Source organism: Spermophilus citellus, assembly GCF_964194105.1.
Source record: "Spermophilus citellus genome assembly, chromosome: 2".
In the NCBI taxonomy this organism is placed as follows: Eukaryota; Metazoa; Chordata; class Mammalia; order Rodentia; family Sciuridae; genus Spermophilus; species Spermophilus citellus.
This window is the reverse complement of record NC_138183.1, coordinates 159,957,336-159,979,724: the sequence shown is the minus strand read 5'-3', so window position 1 is coordinate 159,979,724 and position 22,389 is coordinate 159,957,336. Positions and strand designations below refer to the sequence as shown.

The 22,389-nt window shown below is 34.3% G+C and overlaps 1 protein-coding gene across 5 annotated transcripts in view; it reads right to left on the bottom strand.

The window, feature by feature from the left end:
• ARHGAP20 (Rho GTPase activating protein 20) overlaps positions 1 to 22,389 on the bottom strand; it is a 113,271-nt gene that overhangs the window by 8,493 nt on the left and 82,389 nt on the right. For all 5 annotated transcript variants that reach the window (XM_081281524.1, XM_081281521.1, XM_081281522.1 and 2 more), the window contains 4 exons: positions 20,080 to 20,268; positions 4,928 to 5,106; positions 3,626 to 3,787; positions 49 to 158 (listed from right to left, as the gene is read on the bottom strand). In XM_081281524.1, coding sequence (XP_081137650.1) covers positions 49 to 158; positions 3,626 to 3,787; positions 4,928 to 5,106; positions 20,080 to 20,268 — 640 coding nt within the window. The remainder of the gene's footprint in view (positions 1 to 48; positions 159 to 3,625; positions 3,788 to 4,927; positions 5,107 to 20,079; positions 20,269 to 22,389) is intronic.

Genomic DNA, 22,389 nt, shown 5'->3' with positions numbered 1-22,389 from the left:
AAAAATAAGTATTTCTATTTCTGAGAATGACCAGATTATAAAAACTACCTTTGAATTGTACTTATTTTCTCTTCATCGTTTCCTTGATCCATTACACAGACCCAGTGATCATAGAGATCTGATGAAAAAATACTTCCTGGAATATTTCGTAGAAAATCCTTAAACAAATAAAAAAACAAATATTTTAAATCATTCTCATTGAAAATATGTGTTGGATAAATTAGAAAAGTTAAGTCTTCTTATTCTTTTAAGTACACAGAACTCTGTGCCAACTCTCTACTAACTTGTACTCAAGATCACGTGCTTTGATTTTTTTTTTTTCCTAACAAGAAACCACTGGGATAATTAAAGTTGGGATTATGGTAGGAAAAATAAAAGGCAATCTATTTGTGCTGAAACCTCCTATTTTGTATACATTTTAGCAAATTAGTACAATGTGACAGGATCTGGCAGTAAACTATCCTAAATCCTTTTTTCTATTTTTCCTTTTTTAAAATAGCTAGTTCAAAGGAAAGGCACCAAGATATCTGTGAGGTTCATAAGTTGGTAAAATTCAGTCACTCTATATGTAATTATTTATATATATAAGACAATGTTTGAAGTGCTTGGAATAGAGAAATAAATAAAAGTCTGTTATCTTAAAACAATACCAGTGGTGGTAATAATGTTCTACAACTTTTCTTCCTGTATTACCCCACAGAAGGTATCTCACGTATTTCAGGCGAGACAGAATTCTAGGTGATGTCTGGGTTCTAGGAACTTGGGAACAGTACTCCTAGTATATTATTTTCCTGGAAACTATTCTTCTGTCATCTTGGCAGGGCTAGGTGTACTAAGACAGACTATGACACAAGCAGGATATAACCATGGGCATTGCTGTTTGACCTTTATTTACAAAAAGTTTAAAGTAAACTAAATGTGGTCCTGGTCCTAAAGAGTTGGTTGTGGCTAATTCTGTGTTGATTTTTGGAATGGCATTAATAAGACCAAAGTTTCAGTCTGATCTCCACCTTGGTAAACTGTACGCAGAGAGAACTCCATTTAGTATCTGAGTACTATACCCATGGTTGATGAGCCTCTTGAAAATTCCTGTTTTCAATATTGAGACATATGAAAATCTGAAATTGGGCAATTTTAACTTGCTAGGAAAATAAATCAATAATTTTAACCATGTGCCTTACAGAAGGCAGCAATGTACAACCTGTTACTTATAGCTCAAATATTATTACTAATACAGGAATTGTGGCAGCTTATTGCTACAGTCAGCTAATTATGTGGGCATCTCCTCCTTTGCTAGAAGCTCTTCCAGGACTAGGACAGATCCTCAACCTACTTTGTGCACATCATCATCAAGTTCGGTCCCAGCCAGAGAAGAGACCATTAGTGAACTCTTTACTGTGTCATATGGTTAAATATTAATGAGGGACAAGGAAGTCAATCAACTATAATTGAGATGCTCAGATAACTTTAAGAACTTCTTTGTGGTCATGTTACTCTACTACCATAATTTTTAAAAACAGAGTGGCTAATAAGAAAAGGGAGTAATTCAAAGTCTTCCTCTGTTTAGCTGTTTTATTATATCTTCCAGTAAAAATGTGATTCAGCTATGTCATCACAAAAGTTACCTCTTTTTGGGTAAATCTACTGAGTTTTCATAATTCCAAACTAATTTTAGTTGCTGTACCCATTTTAAAATTCAGATTGGGAGAGGAAAAAATCTGTTTCTTAAAAATGGGGTAGTGACAATAGCTCTTTTTAAATCTCGGTGGAAAACACTCTTATGATCTGTCTTGAAGAAAAACATCATTAAATCTTAAACCTACACTTGAAAGATAATAACTCGTAACATCTCAATGAACTCTCCCACAGCTGGAATAACAAGTTACGAAATAAAACTACCATTACAGCTGACAGGAATGTGAGAGCTGGTTCTGAATTACAACTAGTAACTTAAAGCACTGAACTGAAATTCTCCCTTTCAAAACCAGGACCTAGGTAATAAAAACTTTCTAATTCATCTGAGATTCTATAGATTAAATATGAACTTTTCATCAAAGATCTGAGAGATCAAAGTTATAGTGCCTCAAAAAATTTTTGTCCAATTTTAGTTTGAAGAGTTAAGCTTATATTTGAACAAAACACCAATTGAATTGAAAAAATTAAAGGAAAACCTAAGTACCACTTCAAAATAGTCTTAAAAACAAGAAAACTTTTGCAAAACAAATTTTAAATTGATAGTTATCTTCTTTCCTAGAAACTATTTTGAATTAGATGGGAGTAAAACAATTACATAAACAAAACGAGTTACTCAGAATCCATTTAACGTGACTCTTTAACCATTAGTGTCGCTGTTTTTGTGTTTTGCATGTTTTTGGACAGTTAATATTCCTGTAATTTGAAACACAACTTAGCTCTTCTAGAACATGCTTTGCAATAGACTTAATAATTCAGCAAGGAACTTTTAAGAATTGTGGTGATGCAAAGAACATGGCAAGAAAAATTTTCTAACTTAGGCTTTACCTTTCTAAATTAAGAGATGGGTGAAAATCCAATTAAATGAAAAAAATTCATGATACACACACACACACACAGCATGCCATGCATATCTTTATTGTATTCCAGGTTTGGACAGTAATTAAAACTCTGTGCAAAACAGATTAGATTACTCTAGTTCAAATACCTCTCAAATGATATTTCATTGCATAAATTGACAGCAGGGTTTGTTTAAGGGTAGACTTGGCCCATTTATCAAGAAATGCCTGATTTTTAATATGAAGTTGGTTATATAAGCAGCTGGCCACTCAGCTGGAGTATATGAGTTTTCCTTTTTTTTTTTTTATTTTGTAGGTCCTGGGCTTGCAAGGTGGGACCATTACTACCCCTGGCCTAAATATATCCCAACCCCTTGAGAGATGGGAGTCTGAGACATGTGTTTGGCAACCATTGCTGGGTCAAAAGCTCTGCTTAAAGTTGATTTTTTGACCTGAGGTTTCCCCAAAATATAGGGCATTTCCAGGAGTGTAGAAAAGAAAATATTAGAACTCTCTATAGGTGTGACTTAAGTAAACATGGGTGAAGAGTAAGAATCAATGTGGTAAAGAGAAAAGAAGGTCCAGATGTTGCAGTCATTCCTACTCCACTTATAAAGTAGAAATAATTAGGGAATGAAGGGAAGGAATATTTGTGGGCATGATTATGGAAATAGAATTTTCAGTGGCCTTACTAACTTTGTTTTAGTTGTAAGGCAAATATTTGTTTATTATGGTAAACTTCCGTAATTATCTTCAACAGCTTAATTAAAGTTTACTTTTTAAAACATTGTCTTCATTAGGAAAGCAGTGAGATAAGAAAACATGGTAAACACACTGTGTATATTTTGACTATTTTAAATTTTAATTAAATTTTCATTTTGTGGCAGAAGTGAAGATGAGATTATTGTAGGAGGGAAATAATTAAAGCATATCTGATGTCATATTGGTGGTAGCTTTAAATGTTGTAATTTTTTTTAACACTTACATCCCACACCTATTATGTCTTTTTGCAAACAGGAATAATGTTCATAATGAAACAAACCATGTGTCCTGTGCCTATGTGATGGGGTGCATAAAGGGTGAACTTTTCTTACCTTTAAGACAGACGCTATCACAAAAATAGATTCACAGTCTAGGTGCACTTCAATTCCAGAATTCAGTTTCTCTTTTAGCTCTCTGCAGGACTTCATATTGGCTGACTGTCTGAAGATGCCTTTTGTGAGGGGGCCTTTTTGATTAAGAAAGAAAAGCATGTCCTATGGGAAAACAAAGGGAAAAAACCCTAAATGGCACTTCATACATACAGAGGTCAGTTTGAAAGCCCTGAAGGATTAGAGCCAGATGGATAGCTAGAAGGATTCAGAATCACTAACTTTTTAGAGCATAAAGCAGTGATTACTAGGGGCTGGGAACATGGTGGGGCTGGGAACATGGTTGGGGAGATATTGACCCAAGCATACAAAATTTTAGTTAGACAGGAAGAATGAGTTCAATTGATTTATTGTATAACATGGCAACTACAGTTAATAACGATGTATTCTTGAAAAATTGCTGAGTAGTTTTTAGTGTTCTCTAATTTTGCTTCTATCTCTGTACCCTGTACTTTTAGTGTAGGAAGTAAAGGGAGTTTTGGACACAAGCAATCTATGAGATTTGAAAGCTATGCCACTGATTTACTGTGTAATCTTGGGTAAGATTCTAAAGTTTCTTTCCTTTTTAATTTGTAAAGTAAGAATGATGATGATAATAATTATTCCTCCCTTAATTTGTTGTGAAGGATAAAGTGACTTGTCCTAGTGTCTGGTACTTAGAGTGCACAATATAGCATAAAATGCCACACATTTACTACAATGTTAGGAGAACACTGGATATTCAATAAATGTTATTTATCAGTGATTACTTAATACACCAACTGGAGAAGATGCTAACTTAGTGCTTTTCATTAGACTCTTTCTATATAGAAAAGATAACTAAATGCCAGGGGATACATCTTGATGTCCAAACACTTGAAAATATAAGTAAACCAGTTTTTAAAACTTCAACAAAGGAAATATTGTGAAGTTTCTTCTATTAAAATGTTAAAAACAAGGCTTTTCAGAACACTCTGGAGTTCAAGAAAGGATTTGTGGGGATAATGTAGATTCTTTGTCTACAGAGCAAATTCTAATTTATCTGAACAGGTTTAATGTTGCTATTTCTTGGGCCAGTCGACTAGATCATCTCTTCCTTATGATTCTACAATTGCTCAATCATATTTTAAACTTTTTCAGTAAAAATGAAGATTCTTAGCAAAAGGCAGGGTTATCTATAATTTTCCAATTTGAGGAGAGATTTACCTCCTAGGGTTCTCCCTTCCCAAACTTTCCCATTAGCTTACCTGCCCAAACAACACTCACCAAGACAGGTTTTGGCAGGTTGTCATTCTCACAAACATCTGGGAGAGACACTCCAAAGAGCTGTCCCGACATAGGAGATGTTGGTGACGTGGGCAAGTTGTCCAGATGAGTGCTAGAACCCCGCCAAAAGGCCCAGTGTATGATAGATCTTCTCCTTTTAAATGTCTTCTGACCAGAATCTAAGAAGTGAAATTATTAAGAAAACTTGTTTAATTCACTTAACCTTATTTCTAGAATTTCTATTTTATACTGTTACAATGGCTCAAAGAGAGAAAATGCTTATAGCTGTTCTTTATTACTGACAATACAGTCTATAAAATTTCACTATAGCATTTTACCAATTAAGGAAGAATTAAGTGTTTGGGTTCTTTTTCTACCTGTTTTTGGGATGTTACCAGACTGTTGGCTTGAGTTTTGGCACTAAATTTTCAAAGATGAAAATTTCAACTGTAAAACTTAAAGCAAAAAGTAATTCATACCAATATATTTTCCCATTTTATTTATTTTTGTGGTACTAGGAATTGAATTAAGGACCTCACACATGGTAGGCAAGTGCAGTATTACTATGCTATACCCCAGCTCACATTTTTTCCAGTTTAAAGATTAGGGGCTGGGATTGTGGCTCAGCGGTAGAGCACATTTGTGAGGTACACTGGGTTCAATTCTCAGCACTGCATATAAATAAATAAATAAATATCCATCAACAATTAATAAAAAATATTAAAAACAACGAGTAGGGGCTGGCTCAACAGTAGGGCACTCATGTAGCACGTGCGAGGCCCTGAGTTCGATCCTCAGCACCACATAAAAATAAACAAAATAAAGGCACTGTGTCCAACTACAACTAAAAAAATATTTTAAAAAAATGAGTAGTCATACAAAAAAAGCTGAGGATTGCATTAGAATTAAATAGTAAGGAGGAAGAGCGAAGGAAAGGGGGAAAAGGAGCTGGGAGAAGGAATTAGTTCTATTGTTTTCCAGAAAAAAACAAAGCTTTATCATGGATGTCTCACCACTCTACATCTGAAAACAGAGATAGAAAGCTGATATCCTAAAATTTTTCCTTTCTTTGCAAATGTAAAAACTCTCACCTATTTTTTCAGTTCCTAACTTTATGCACAGGTACAAACATGAGTGAATCTTGTCCTGGCCGCAGTGAATTTATAATCTAATAAGAAACAAAGCTGGTGGTGGTGAGGAGAAAAACAGTATATTAATAAATAAAATGTTAAAAGGGGGAAACAAAATATCAAAGGCATTCAGATGAAAGCAAATCACATCTACCCAGTAGGAGGGAGAGGAGTAATTCTGGAGGCATTTGCATTCCATTTGGATTTTGAAAGATCAAGATTTCAACAGATGGAACATCTGGCACCATGCTCTGCATTAAAATTGAGAAGAACTTTATGTGGAAAAAGATATCATTAGCAAAATAAGCAGAAGAAAGAAAGATGGACAGTGAATTATGACTTCATGACACCATAGTGCCAAAACATTTTTGGTGTCATTTGTGTTTAACTTTAATATGAAAGCTAATGGGTTTTCATATAATATGAAAATAAAAGGAGACCTTTAAAGTTCCTTTCTAAAAGTACATACAGCACTGAGTTTCTTCTTATGGTTTTTAGCATGAGGATAGGTGGTAAGAGAGAGTGCCAGAAAGAAGAAAACCTGATAGTGGGAGCCCAAGTACTGTGAATAAATTCTGTCCACATTCTGGCTGCTACCTGAAGTAGGCATTTGTGGGGCAGATTCTAAACAGCTTGCAATTAAGGTTAACAGAGCCACAATGCCACTCATGGTATGATGCAAGTGAGACTGAATGGGATTGGTCATCAAACTCTGGCTGTGTGGCATTGTTTATGTGACAGACATACCTAGCACTGATGCTTAACTCTCCAAAATTCCCTGATAATGCAACTGAAGAAGATGATCCAAGAACAGAGTCAGCCGTGTCAAATACTAATTTCAATAAGTCTTTTATACTATTTGCTATAAAGTGATGCAGTACTTCATTTGTTTCAAAATAGCCAAATATGAAAAAGGCCAAGTTTTGTGAGGATAAGCTAACAAGCAACACCGTATCAAATGGCCTTATGATGACCATGATTCACCTTACTCTTATTTAGATTACAGTAAGTATGTCATCTCTGTACACTCAGGTGTGCAAAAGTTCGAAAGTCAGTAGCCTGGTCTGACTCCTGGTTCAGTCACTCATTTGGGCAAGTCATTTAACCTCTTTCTTCAACTTTAAAAGGAAAAGGATCTGACTTATCTCTCAAAAGTCTTATTGAGAGGGTTATGTAAGATAATGTGTGAAAAACACTATTTTGCATAGGGCATGGGCCAAAGTGATCTTGAGTAAAGCTGTCATAATACCAATCTCCTCTCAGCACCCACTCCATTGATTTAGAAGCCGTTAAGAGGTATGCAGACATGAAACAATATCATTCTTCTCAACTAAAGCATTTTCTTCCTATTCTGACATTCCCAATATCCACATAAACACACACACACACACACGAAACCCTTTCTAAGGTCAGGGAGTTTCTGTATGACTAACAATCTGTGCAAATGTTTAATATGTTATATATATAAATTTAGTACCTGTACTCAAGTCTGGTATGTGCATATTTAACCTGGTTTTACTATTTCTAAAACTATCATATTAGGCTTTTAGCTTTCATGCACTTTAAAAAAATTTAGTTGTAAATGGATCTTTTATTTTATTTATTTATTTATATGCAGTGCTAGGGATCAAATCCAGGGTCTCACACATGCCAGGCAAGTGCTGTACCACTGAACCACAACTCTAGTCCCTAATGCACTTTTAAAGAATGCTCTATCAATAAATTACATACTCAGATATCTCATGAATGTAGACAGAGGATAAAGTAGAAATTGAGTCCTTTATTTTATTCTACAGACTTTCAGCTGCAGCCTTGCCTTTTGTTATGTTGTGTACAACATTCAATATGAAAGTTCAGGTTCCCTCTGGTAATGAGAAGAAAATTTCATTAAAGTTTACTTTCTTGCAGAGCTTACAGAGCATAGTGCTTACCTTCTAAATGTTAAAGGCTGATGAAAAAACATGCTATTGCCATAAAAAGGGCGATATAAATGTAAAGCAAGCTAAATTCATATAAATATGACTTTCCTAAATAACTCTGGCAAGATTTGGCTTAGTGTTTTTTCATGCTTAAATTAGAAAACTGAATATTTGTATTACAATTCATAAAACCTTATAGGTCACAACACCAAAAGGTTTTAATTAGAATTCTAGTCTGGCCATATGACTCTCTAAATTAAGAATATCACCCCCCCCCCAATGCTGCCCAGAGTAGGAAATTCACATGGGAGAACAAACAGAAATAATGGATCAAAAAGGTAGAAGAAAAATATGTGTTCTATATTTTACTATCTACCATAAAAGTCCATTTCAATTCCAGTTTAGTCCTGAGTCTCAAGCAGATGTGGAAAGTCAGCTTGGGGGGTGGGGTGGGGATTGAAACTGGGAATCAGTTCAGGATGGAACCTCAAGAGCTACTTCAGACCCTACTCAGATCCTACTTAACCTCTGGAACTATTTCACTCCCCTACAGTTTTTCCATATTAGATGTACCTATGCCATTCAATCTTTGACTTTTGCTCAGTCCTATACACTAGACTAAGCCCTGAGATAAGTTCCCATGCCTAAGAGGCTAACAGTCTTAAAGATACATGTAGACACATAAACAATCATAATGTAATTTTTTTGTGTGGTGCTGGGGATTGAAACCAAGGGTCTTGTGCATGCGAAGCAAACACTCTACCAACTGAGCTATATCCCCAACCCATAATGTAAATTTTTTATGTTACAATATGAAGTGCTCTGGAGATATACAGAAGGGGCAGCTACATGTCTGAAGAAACAAAGATACCCTAGAAATGATGTCTGAGTTGGGTTTTGAGATCAAATATTTGAATGTTTACATCCCCATTTACTCTAGAGCTGTCTCACTGAGGATCAACCACCCCAAAGATGAGTGACACTAATCTAAGTCTCAAGTGTAGCCTTCTGAGAGACCAACTGCTATTCAGTTTTCAGTGTAAGACTATCTAGTAGTAGGAGATCCTCTCCTTACGAAGTAGTCTTTACCAACCTTTTTTCCAAATTTCTATGTTCACTTAACAGGGAAATTTTTCTTAAGCTAATTAGAGAAGGCATCTCTCAGAATGAATATATGGAGCTTTATCTGTCTAACTGGGGCTTATTTTATTCAGGAAATGTAAAAGTATAATTATTGTTCTCAGCTAACACTAACAGAAATTATCTTTTTTATGCCTTTACTAGCCATAGAAACAAGATACAATTTTCCACATTGGAGACCATAAAAACTATCCAATTCCTTGGACTAAGCAACTTAAGAATTTGAGTTGTATGGATTTCAAATATATAGGCCACAGGCAGAGTGTGATGGACAGGGAATATAACAAAGCTACACTTGGTAAATAAGGCCAAATTCTATAGTATGTGCTAAAAAAGAAGTAAGTATCAGTTCATTTTCCCTAGTAGAAGTCAGATCACTAGGCTGCTATATATGTGAAAAGGGAAGGGAGAGGAAATGAAGAATTTATTGTTGTTAAACTCATTTCCTCCTAAGAGGTTTCCTTTTTCATTTTGTTTTATGTTAGGGATGATGAGTGGGTCACAGAGGATGGGGAAGGTAGTAACAGAGAAGGGAATTTAAAATACATTATATTTTGATAATCATATAGTCATATTTTCTATATCACAATGAAGCTGTGGGAGTACTACAAATAATCTCAATTTCTACAGTAGCATGTTGGCTTTAAATAAAAAACAAATATCAAGAGCAGTAATAGTAGCAGTGGGAATGCTGGCAGCAAGATAAACAATAACTATGTAAATAAAGTAGCCTATTTTATGAAGTGAGTTAGTGTTAACAGACTCTCATAATGGAGTCGTTAGGTTTCCTGTCCTTGAATCTCTGCTCTTGTGACTAGACCTATGTGAGGTTCCAGCTTTATAATGCTGGGCACAGTCTGTCTGATCAGAGTAAATGAGTAATAAGGTTACCTTAAATGGTTGTTTTGAAGCACAAAAAATATTCTATAAACTGTTCAGTTCTGTGTAGAAATAACTTGATAACATTATGAAGAGTATCATCATCCAGGGGCCAATTTTATTTGTAGAATTTCTTGATTCTTTAGTCTTTCTAGATACCTCATAGCTTTTCTACTTCTAATTAAAATATTCCCAAAGACAAACAGGAATGAAGACAAATTAAAAGAGATGATTATATTATGGGAAGCTCTTGTTTCTGTTACAAAGTCTGGTAGAATATTTCAGCTGGAATGTTTTTTACTAAATGTTCATTTTAATCCTCTAAATCACAAGGAAGCAAACAATGTTCCCTGGGCAAATCTGGCCTTTTATCTTTTTTGTGTAGCCTGTGATTCAAGTATGGTTTTGCTTTTTCAAAAAGTTGAAAAACAATTCAAAAGGGGTAAAACTAGTCTTATATAAAATTAAATTGAAAATTGTCCCCAACAGTATTACTGGAATTCCACACCCCACTCAATTGTTCATGTACTGTCTATGGCTGCTCTTACTTCACATTCTAGATAGAGTTGAGTAACTGAGACAAGGGATGATATGTGGTGTTTTCATTGCTTTGCCCTGCTTCCTTATGGCACTACAAATTGCAATGAGTCCATTTTATCTCAATATTGTTTCAAGAGACAAATGAACCATAATACTATAATATCTTGTATTTTTCACTAATTATCACATTGAAACAGGAGAAAAGTGTACTTCTTATGTAGAGTGAAGTGTGGATGACTTTGTAATTGAGTTAAATGGCAAAGCATTGAGCTTACTATGTAATGATATAATACCTATAGTAAAATAATATATTATGTCAACTTTACCAGATTAAACTCACATCAATATATCCTAATGTTATCAGACTAAGAACTAGTCATAGTATTTCTAACTCATAAGAAAGCAAATGAATGTGATTCTGCAATCTGTACATGGGGTAAAAATGGGAGTTCATAACCCACTTGAATCAAAGTGTGAAATATATTATCAAGAACTATGTAATGTTTTGAACAACCAACAATAAAAATAAAAAAAGAAAGCAAATGATCAGAAGAATTAGAATATTTAATATGGAAATCTCATAATTGCAGAATTTCTTCACAAAAATAAAAAATGAAAATGAGACTACAACAAAAGAAGTTTCAAAGTGGCTCATTTGCTACCCAATTCAAGGAAAATCATTTACCAATAGTGAGCTGATTTTATAGCATGCTTGTAGTAGATGATGAAATGTATCCAGAGAAACTAAATTTAAGATTATTAGTGTTTTGATGAGAATTGATTAAACCACTGAAGACATGAGATTAATATCAACAATAAACTAAATAACAGGCCAGTGACTTTCCTTAGCTCTTGATAAGCTGACAATCATAATTTTATTCAGAAAGTAAATGCTAAGTTTGAAGTAACTAAATTAGTCATAGACAAGTCTACACAGGATAACTATAGGAGAAAATTTTTTCAAAGAAATTGAGAAGACAATAATTCAGTACCACTTGAAGTAGAATCTAAGATATATCAGAGGGTGGTGAAAATGTGTGAAAAAAAGGTGTAATTTGAACATTACATAAGTTTGTGAAAATTTAAAGAAATAATACCCATGGTTATTCTGCGTTGTACTGATCAATGGTACTGCATGGAAAATATCTGAAACTATCATGTATTACTGCATCAGTAGTGTCAATAGTGAACTTCACTTACTCTTATGGACTTAATCATTGTTCCATGAATTTTTGTGAAAACACAAATCAAGCTAATTGTTAGCTTATCACACAACCATTGAATAGCTCAACAGTGGTAGTTTTATGGTGATATTCTCAACTCGGCTATGAATGAACTTTTTATGAATGAGAAAACTACCCTCAACTAGTATTAAACACTGAATAGCTCTGTGAATTTTTTTAAATGAACCTAACTGAAAATTATAAAGGCAAATCTGTGCTTACACATAAAAACTTTTACTGCATAAGGTCACTTTTAAAATACAAATAATGTAAAGTTTCTCCATATACAAAAGTTAAAACATGAAGCAAGCTCTCGATTCCCACGTGTTACAGCAGATAAATTTTCTGAGCTTAAACTAATTTTAGTAGTGTTTTACTAATCTTGATGCAAGAGCAAAGGAAATCTCAATATCTCAAAATCCATTTAGCCATTCAATTGAGGAATTTCCACCTAATCTTCAGTTGGGAGCAATTAATCTGCAATGAAATGATATACTAAAAGGCAAATTAATAAGAAGAGAATCTAACAAAATTCTACAAATGTCATTCAAGAGAAATATACACAATTAAAATTATGTGTATAGAATGATATCAGTACTTGGCAGTATTTATTATGTAAAAAGGAGTTTTTAAAGATGAAATATAAAAAGTTCATTACAAATTTACCATCAGTTTTATTATCACCCCCAATTCTTCTCATTAGTAGGCCTGTATTATATTTTACTGAATTATATTTTAAATTTCATCAATAAAAATGTTGTGGAATTTGGTTTTCTGATTTGTTACATTAGCATCTATATAATATCCTCATTATGCTATATCAATTAAATCTCACAGATAAGAGTTTTAGAATTTCATCAGTATCCTTTATACTGAAGTTCAAATTTTACTGTCAGTGGGGAGGGTACAAGATAGTGGAATAGAGGTGTCACTTCCCTAATGACTCTGTGGAGTGAACCAAGAAAAGTAGGCAGCTTTTCAACAAGGTGGGTGAATGATCAAGAATTAGGGGAGACTTTACTATAATTTAGTACTGGACACTTGAAACAGATGGGGACTCAGAAGAAATTGTATAATAAAATAAGGGAGAAAGATCCTCAGCCCCACAGCTGCAACAGTGACTGGAGGCATAAACTAGAACAGTCCCTACATTAACACAGTAAAGCAATAAAGGTATTAAAGGAACTCCCATTCTCGGGATGTCTGAGGTGTGTCAGGGAGCTTAGAGATCAGAGACACTGCTTGAAAAAATGAGTGTGCTGTATAGTATCCATGTAAGAAAGGGAAGCCACCATCTTTCTTGGAGGACAGCAGAAAGGACCATTTTACAGCTGTGGACCAGCAGCTGGGGGAGCCAATTACTGGCAGACCCAAGTCTGGCCGGCAAACCCACACTGTGCGAAAGATCGACCAGGAGAAAATCAAGGTGAAGAGAGGTTTTACAAAGGGGAATACTGGTCTTGAAAACCCACCTGGGCTCCCCCTTCCCCCTTCAATCCAGCTGCTTGCAGGACTGGCTTGAGAAGAAGTGCCTGACTGGGAATTCGAAAGTGTAGTGGGCAGGAGACATGGAGCTCAGAGACTAAATAAGAGACAAGGAATTAAGGGGTGGGTCCACAGGTAGGGTAATGGGCGAAGAATAGGCTCTTATACCCCATGAGTGAAACCCAAAGGAGATTCCTGGGGTGCACTCTTCCAATGCTAGGCCTTGGAGATGCGTTGCCTTAAAATCTCCAGACCAACTGGCAACCAGCGAAGAGAGGAGACCAGAGCATACCTATACCCCGCCTCCGGGAACACCACCTCCAGGACTAACCCTCTCGCCCTAATAACCCCAATCATTCTGAGCATGGAGCTAGCATCAAACTCCAAACAACTTCACCTAACTGCTGAGAAGGGAAGCTGAGCAACTCTTTAACTCCAATGGAAACAATTGTTCATTTTTTTCATTGAGATACTTTATTTCTTCTCTCTCACATTTCTACCACTTTTGAAACCAAGTACTTTTCATGCATAAGTTAGAGGGCTGGGATCTCTGAATAGCATATTACAGTTTTATTGTGTATTCCTTCATTTTTGCTTTTTTCCTCCTCCTCTTTAAAATTTTTATTGTACATATATGTTTTCCTCTCACTTATCTGTTTCCCTAAATTCTTTCTCTCTTTTCTCTTGCTAACAGTCAATCTCTATTAATTCTTCTTTCACTCCTCCTATAATTTTTTACTTCTAACTTCTCTCCTCTTTCCTCACAAACATTATATCCTACAACACTTCTGTTCTCTCTTTGTCCACCATTTGAAATTGTAAATCCTTTTTGTAAATTTACTATTTATATTGTAGACAATAATATATTTATAACAGAAATTATATATTATTATATATAATAATATATAATTTCTGTTGATTGTCACAAAACTGTAGACATCTTAATAGGAGCTATCTGGTTTAAGTCTGCATATTGTTTGCATTGGGTGCTGTTATTATTTATCTCCTCCTTAAAGGAAAGCTACTGGAAACCTTCAGGGACACAATAAGTTTATAGGGCAGAAACCATACTTCCTCAGATCCACACTGTTAGATGGGAAGACACACAAACAACATGAAAAACCAAGGAAAAAAATAATTCCAAACAAACAAGATGGTCCAATAATAGAATCCACTGATACCACAGTAGAAGAAATGCAGGAGAAGGAATTTAGAATATACATAGTTAAGTTGATCTGAGACAAAAAGGATGATGTAAGGAGTGAAATCAGAGATAAAATTCAGGAGACGAAAGATCACTTCATTAAAGAGATAAAGATTCTGAAAAGAAATTAAGCAGAAATCCTAGAAATGAAGGAATCAATAAAAAATTAAAAATTCAATGGAAAGCATCACCAATAGACAAGAACACTTGGAAGACAGAACCTCAGGCAATGAAGACCACAGAGAGAAGATGTTAAGAAAATGAACAGAACTTCCAAGAATTATGGGATAACATGAAAAGACCAAATTTAAGGTTTATGGAGATAGATGAAGGTGCAGAGATACAAACCAAAGGAATGCATGATCTTCAAAATAAAATAATATCAGAAAATTTCCCCAATCTAAAGAATGAAATGAAAAATTAAGTACAAGATGTTTATAGAATCATAAATGTACAAAATTACAACAGGCCCACACCAAGGCACATTATAAAGAAAATGCCCAACATACAGAATAAGGACAGAATTTTAAAGGTGATGGGAGAAAAATATCAGATTGTACACAGGGGAAACCAATTCAGATCTGAGCTGATTTCTCAACCCAGACCCTCAAAGCTAGATGGTCCTAGAATAATATATACCAAACTCTGAAAGAAAACGAATGCCAACCAAAAATTCTACAACCAACAAAATTAACTCCAGTTTTGAAGATGAAATAAAAACCTTCACTGATAAATAAAAGTTAAAAGAAAGCCTGACTAGAAAGTCTGAGCTATAGAACATTCTCAACAAAATATTCCATGAAGATGAAATGAAAACAAAAAAAAGTGAAAACCAGCAAAGAAAGGAACTACACTATAGGAATAGTCAACCAAAAGAGAAATTCAAATTAATAACCAGAAACAAACAAAAATGAATGGGAATACAAATCATTTCTCAATAATAACATTGAACATTAATGGCCTATATTCATCAATTAAAAGACATAGACTGGCAGATTGGAATAAAAAACAAGACCCAACAATATACTGTCTCCAGAGACTCACCTCATCATTAAAGATATCCATAGACTAAAGGTGAAAGGATGGGAAAAAACATATCACTCCATGGATAGCATAAACAACACGGGTTTCTATCTCATGTCAGATTAACTTTTCTGATAAAGTGGACTTCATGCCAAAGAAGGACATTTCACACTGCTTAAAGTAATGATACATCAATAAGATATAACAAACAATTGTAAATATTTATGCCCCAACAATGGAGCATCTACGTATATCAAACAAACCCTTCTCAATTTCAATTATCAAATATACCACAACACAATAATACTTGGTGACTTTAACATGCCTTTCTTATCACTGGATATATCCTCCAAACAAAAACTTATCAAAGAAACTACAGAACTAAATACTACAATCAATAATTTAGACTTAACAGACATATATAGAATATTTCATCCATCAATGATGGAATATACTTTCTTCTCAGCAGCTCATGGATCCTTCTCTAAAACAGACCACATCTTAAGCCACAAAGCAACTCTTAGCAAATACAAAAAAATAGAGATAATACCCTGCATTCTATCACATTATAATGGAATGAAATTAGAAATCAATGATAAAACAAAAAAATAGAAGCTCTAACACCTGGAGACTCAAAAAACTTAACACACACACACACACACAAAACCCATTTAATAAATTGGCTAAGGAACAGAACAGATACTTCACAGATGAAGAAATACAACTGATAACAAATATATGAAAAAATGTTCAACATCTCTAGAAATCAGAGAAATGCAAATCAGAACTACATGAGATTTCATCTCACTAAAGTTAGAATGGCAATTATTAAGAATACAAGCAACAATAAAACTTGGTGAGTCTGTGGGGAAAAAGCTGGTGGGACTGCAAATTGGTGCAACCACTCTGCAAAACAGTATGGAGATTCCTTATAAAACTTGTAATGGAATCACCATTTGGTTTATACCCAAAGGAATTAAAATCAGCATACTATAATGACACAACCACATCAGTGTTTATAGCACAATTCACAATAGCTAAGCTATGGAACCAAACTAGGTACCCTTCAATGGATAAATGAATAAAGAAAATGTGGTGTATAAAGACAATGGAATATTACTCAGCCTTAAAGAATAATTAAATGATGGTATTTTCCTGTAAATGGATGGAGCTGGAAAATATCATGTGCTAAGTGAAATAAGCCAATCATAAAGAACCAAAGGCCTTGGGCTGGGGATGTGGCTCAAGCGGTAGCGCACTTGCCTGGCATGCATGTGGCCCAGGTTTGATCCTCAGCACCACATACAAAGATGTTGTGTCTGCCAATAACTAAAAAATAAATATTAAAAATTTCTCTCTCTCTCTCTTTAAAAAAAAAAAAAGAACCAAAGGCCAAATATTATCTTTGATATACAGATGCTAATTCACAATGTGGAGAGCCGGGGAAGATTAGAGGTATTCTGGATTGCACAGAGGGCAGTGAAGAGGGTATAAAGGTAGGAAGGATAATATAATCAATTGGACATAGTTACCCTATGTGCAAATATGATTACATGACTGGTGTAATTCTACATCATGTACAATCAGAAGAATGATACTCCATTTATGGTGTGCCAAAATACATTCTACTGTCATGTATAACTAATTTGAACCCACTCATCTCTCCCAAATTTTACCCCATACAGAAATTCTGCTGATTAAGATCTGATTGAACTAGTGATTTCAAAAGCTGTTTTTAATCAAAATCTTCTTTTTTTTCTTAGTTGTTCAAAACATTACATAGCTCTTGACATATCATATTTCATACATTTGATTCAAGTGGGTTATGAACTCTCATTTTTCCCCCCGAATCAAAATCTTCTGTATTGAAAAAAATAAGTGGTTCATCTATAATTTTTAATTACACAGGTGATTTGGATGCTTAGCTTTGGCATCAGTGGCATGTATTCATTCCTTTACCCATTTGCTACAAATCCTCTAAAGTGGGAACTACTACTATCCTAACTTCTAATAGACAAGTACTAAGCAGAACAGACAGGAACTAAGCAGAGGATGCCTGAAATTAAACTGAACAAGTCAATGGCAAAATTGGGCAAAACTCTTAGGATTTCTGACTTGTGATTATTAATTAAACTAAATTGACATGAGAAATAGTTTTAATAAAACATGGGTGTAAAAGTAGAATAGTCAGATATTATTCTCTTCAGCTAACAGATCTATTAATTTGTTTAACAACTATTTATTGAATACTGGTTTGTATGTGCCAATTGCTAATCCAGGCTGAGAAAAAATGGACCAGAATATCTGCCTTCTCATTTTAATGAAATGAACACCATATCACTGTAGCATCCTCAAAATGGCCCATGAATGTGAACAAATAGCCTCAGAATCCAAAATTCAATTTACCATTATAGGAGAGAAAATGATAACTAGTGCAAAACAACTGACCTATTGACAACTTCAGTAAAGTATAAAGTTTGAGCTAAGGTCATCCTCAGAAAATGGCAAGGTTGACCGTGTGTGTGGAAGGGTGTGTGTGTGTGTCTGTATAAAACAGGTCAAAGATTTGAACTGGATAATATTTTAGGAAAGCAAAGTTAAGACTGCCCAGCTAATATGGAGTGGGCATTTGAGGTTGGTCAATAGTAGTACCAAACTACCCTTCTGCTATATGGTTTTATCTAGCAGTACTCAGAGTTCATTGAGAGATGGAATATTATTAGGTGCACAGGAAAGCAGGAAGAAAGATGAAGAAAGATGAGGTTGTCTGCAAGAAAGATTATCATGATCACCATAGAATTTAAGTTGGATATGGAGGGAAGAGTAAAAATAGGAGGGAACTAATATAATAGATGGAGAAAGTGGTAGAGCTCAATGGATTAGAAAAAGAAGTAATACGAGCTTCTATAAAGGAAGAATAAAGAACAGAGGCTGAATAAAAAGGAGAAAAGGTTGTTACAACTTGCCCAATAAAAATCAAAGAGATGAATAGTTAAATTAAGTTTCACACTTATGCTGCAATTATTTAAAAAACTAATTATTTTAGTATGAAAAGAAAAATATAAATTAAATTTAAAATGCATTAGAGGAAGATGATATTATTAATACTTAAAGCAAGAAAAACCCTTATAATGAGTAAAGATTTAATTTGTTGGGTCTTTAAGTTTGGATCGTTACAAATTTTTCTTAAAGTAAGCTCATTATGCAATGAGATTAAAAACAGTATCAGCTACTTTCTCATCAATGCTACATTAATTGGATCACACACAGATAAGAGTTTCAGAATTTCATCTGGCATTCAGATGATGCTAATAATCTGACATGTGGCAGGGAAGGTGGAAAGTGATCTCCCAAGGTCCATGCTTTCTCTTAGACTTATCTGTAAAAACCAACGGCACTGTTCACTGGATTTCTCAGAAGGTTTAAATTGACAAAGGCAGTATCAATTTTCTATCACACATTTTTTTTGTTATCCATTTTTTTGTTTCTTAAACATCTTACTTTCAGAATAAGCTTACAGCTCAAGTTTGGATGAAGACAAATTATGTTGCTTTTACATTGAACATCACTGTTACCATGCTAGGACCTTTTTATGAAGTAGTTAAGAGAAAGGAAACACATATCAGAATGAGTAAGCCAATGAGAGACTTCTGTAGAAATTCACGTTAGTATTCTCATACTTATCAGTACCAAGATCCAGGTAAGGCATCACAGTATTCTGACACACATCACTGACAACCCCCTTTTTATGATGTGACCATTTAGGGGGAACACACAGTGGAGTGTGTTAGAATACAAAGAAAGCATTGAAACACCTGTAGCATTGCCTATGCCTTTGACTCTGCACTGGGCCTAAGGTTACAGGGGGAAAGAAAAAAGAAGGGACTGACTGTATTATTACTTGCTGCTGAATATAAGTAAATGATGTCTATTGGTGATTTATAAAACTAACTTTTCCCCCCCTAAAATGCCACCTTTTCTTTTTAAAACACTTATTAGCAAAATCAAAAGAAAGTATTTCACCTGGGTGGAAATTTGGTTTGGGTCTTTATATTAAATTCATGTTCAAGAGTGAAAACTTTTTAATCCTCAAAAATCAAAGGCTGTCCTATATCCATTCATTCTCCATAGGACTATTATAGGATGAATTAAAATGCCTTGTAAAAACATTGCCTGGCAGGGTGCTTGGTGTTAAGTAGGCACTATTAATAAATGTTTTTAAGGTTTAGTTAATATGTGAAATAAAAATTACTTTTTCCCTGTATCAGTGCCCTTGGAAATAAACAAGTTTTACTATTTCAAAAAAAAAAATCAAAGGCTGAATGTTCTCCCTGATAAGTGGATTCTGATCCATAATGGGGAGGGAGTGGAAGGGAGGGGACATGGGGGCAGGAAGATGGTAGAATGAGATGAACATCATTATGCTAGGTACATGTATTACTGCACATATGGTGCAACTCTACTACCAGAGAACTAAAAAGCTGTGCTTCATTTGTGTACAACAAACTGAAATGCATTCTGCTGTCATGTACAACTAATTAGAACAAATAAAAAAAGAATGAAAACTTTTGCTGAGAGAAGACTCTATGAAGGAGGAGAAACAACTCACCACTCAGTTGATGGGCCACAGCCAGGCGGCTGGGTTTCAGGATGAACTGACACTGCATCTCTCGGGGCAGCTGTTCCATAAGGAAGGGCTCTTGCAGGTTGGAAGGGGAGGCAGAGTCCTTTGATCCCTGTGCCAGAAGAATAGTGTCTCGAAGATGGCTCATTTTAATTCCATAGGGATATTCATGCCCTACAAAGAGAAAAATCTAAATGTATTCTTCAGGTTGACTAATACAATACTGTGAACATGTTTGTTACAAACTTATATGTATTGCAATTTATACTCCTGGGACTTGTAGTATAAAGAATCCTTTTGTTGACTGAATGACCACCACACACAGGTGGACCTACCAAAATACTTTTATGGTTAGAAGGGAAAAAAGGGAAAAAACTTTAATGAATATCTTATTTCAAATGATTACATGGAAAGTGAATCTCATATAATAAAAATTTTAGATCAAAATTCAGTGCAGAAAATGACTGCAATGATCAGTCTGTTTTTCAATGTTTATTTATTTTTTAGTTGTACATGAACACAATGCCTATATTTATTTATTTATGTGGTGCTAAGGATTGAACCCAGTGCCTCACACATGCTAGGCAAGTGCTCTACTACTGAGCCACAACCCCAACCCTCTTTCTGTTTGTATCTAACATTTAGAGGCATTTGAGTTTCTCATTTGATACTAACTAGATCTGTCAATCTTCAGAAATCTATTGTCACTCTTCAGCCTCAAATTCATGATTTAAAATGTTTACATAACTATCACAAGTATTACGACGATCAAATAAGTAAACATTAGTGGCTAATAGTTAAATAGGGACAAAAAACTACATATGTCAAGTATCACTACTACTATTATCTAGCATGTTCACCAAAGACATTTCATTCATTTTTAATAATTATAAAACTAGTTATTCAAGAGCCTTGGGACTAATTTGTTTTATTTATGTTTCCCTTCCAGTGCTATACTAGCTTGGTGTTCATAGGCTAAAGTCAGAAGACTGCAGATTAGAAACCCAGACACAGGTGTAACAAGAAATTTATAAACTAGAAAAACTAAACCTTGGAGATATGACTGCAATGTGATTTTTGCTCTGCAGTACTCTAAGGAAATATCCCCTTGTAATCCTCAAGTTAACATCATGTTATTGACTTTTTAAATACACAGAGTAAGTTCTATTTTTAATACTGAATATAACTTAATGAAATCTTACTCTTCCTTTCCACTGGCATAGGCATACAATGTAAATGTTATCAATATTTCCAAATTACAGTAACTTCCAGGGATTAAGACAAATATGGTTTCTATTACAGCAGTAATACAAAATTCATTTATCAAAATAGCCAACTACTAATGTACAGCTGTTTTGCAAGTCATATTTAAAATGTATAATTAAAAAATCACATGTAAATCATGTCCCATGATTTTTCAGTAAGAGCTGGTAATGAAAATTTGAAACTGTTTAAGTTACTATCGTCCACCTAGATTTAATGAATTTATTAAAATAACAATTTAAGTATATATTTGATTTTGTAATGACTACTTTCATTGTTGCTCATTCACTTTTACAAACATGACAAGATAAAAAATAAACCCTGAAGTGCAAACAGTTTTGTCTTTAGTTATATGCATGACAACTTTCTATATTCTAAATAAGCATTAGAATACATAGAAAGATTTCACAGAAAAGTCTGGCTTTAGATGACTCAGCTTACTTGAAACAGTCTGAATTATACAACAGTGATCATCATTGATGATGGAAGGATTACATAAGACATGATTTGAACAATGTTGAACAAATCATCTCAAGAGGTGCTATAGATACTGTCACTTACTTTAATACCTGTATTTCTAAGGCAGTAAATGAAATTTTTAGCTAATTAGTTAAAATAAGGTGAAGTGTAACCTATTAATAATTCCCCAAAACAAAGGCTGAAAAATTTAGCTAGAGTAATAGTAGTAAGTGAAATAGTAGTTAGCAAATTAGTAGTCATAAAGATATAATCTATTTTTCTTTGACACCTAGGAAAGGTAAAAAGCGGCACAGACAGGTATTATACATCTAATGTTGGATTAGATGCATGATCGCATTATGGTCTTCCACCGAGCCAATGTAGTAAAATGTGAGAAAGGGAATAGTAACTTCGAGAAATTAATATGGGATACTAATATTTATTGCTTTCTTATAGTAATAATTAGCTTGGCAAGATAGCTTTAATTGTAAAGTGAAAAAGCAAAGAGGAAAATTTACATTTGTCCTCCTGATTATACCATTAGTTGCTTGAGTCAAAAGATACTACTGTCAA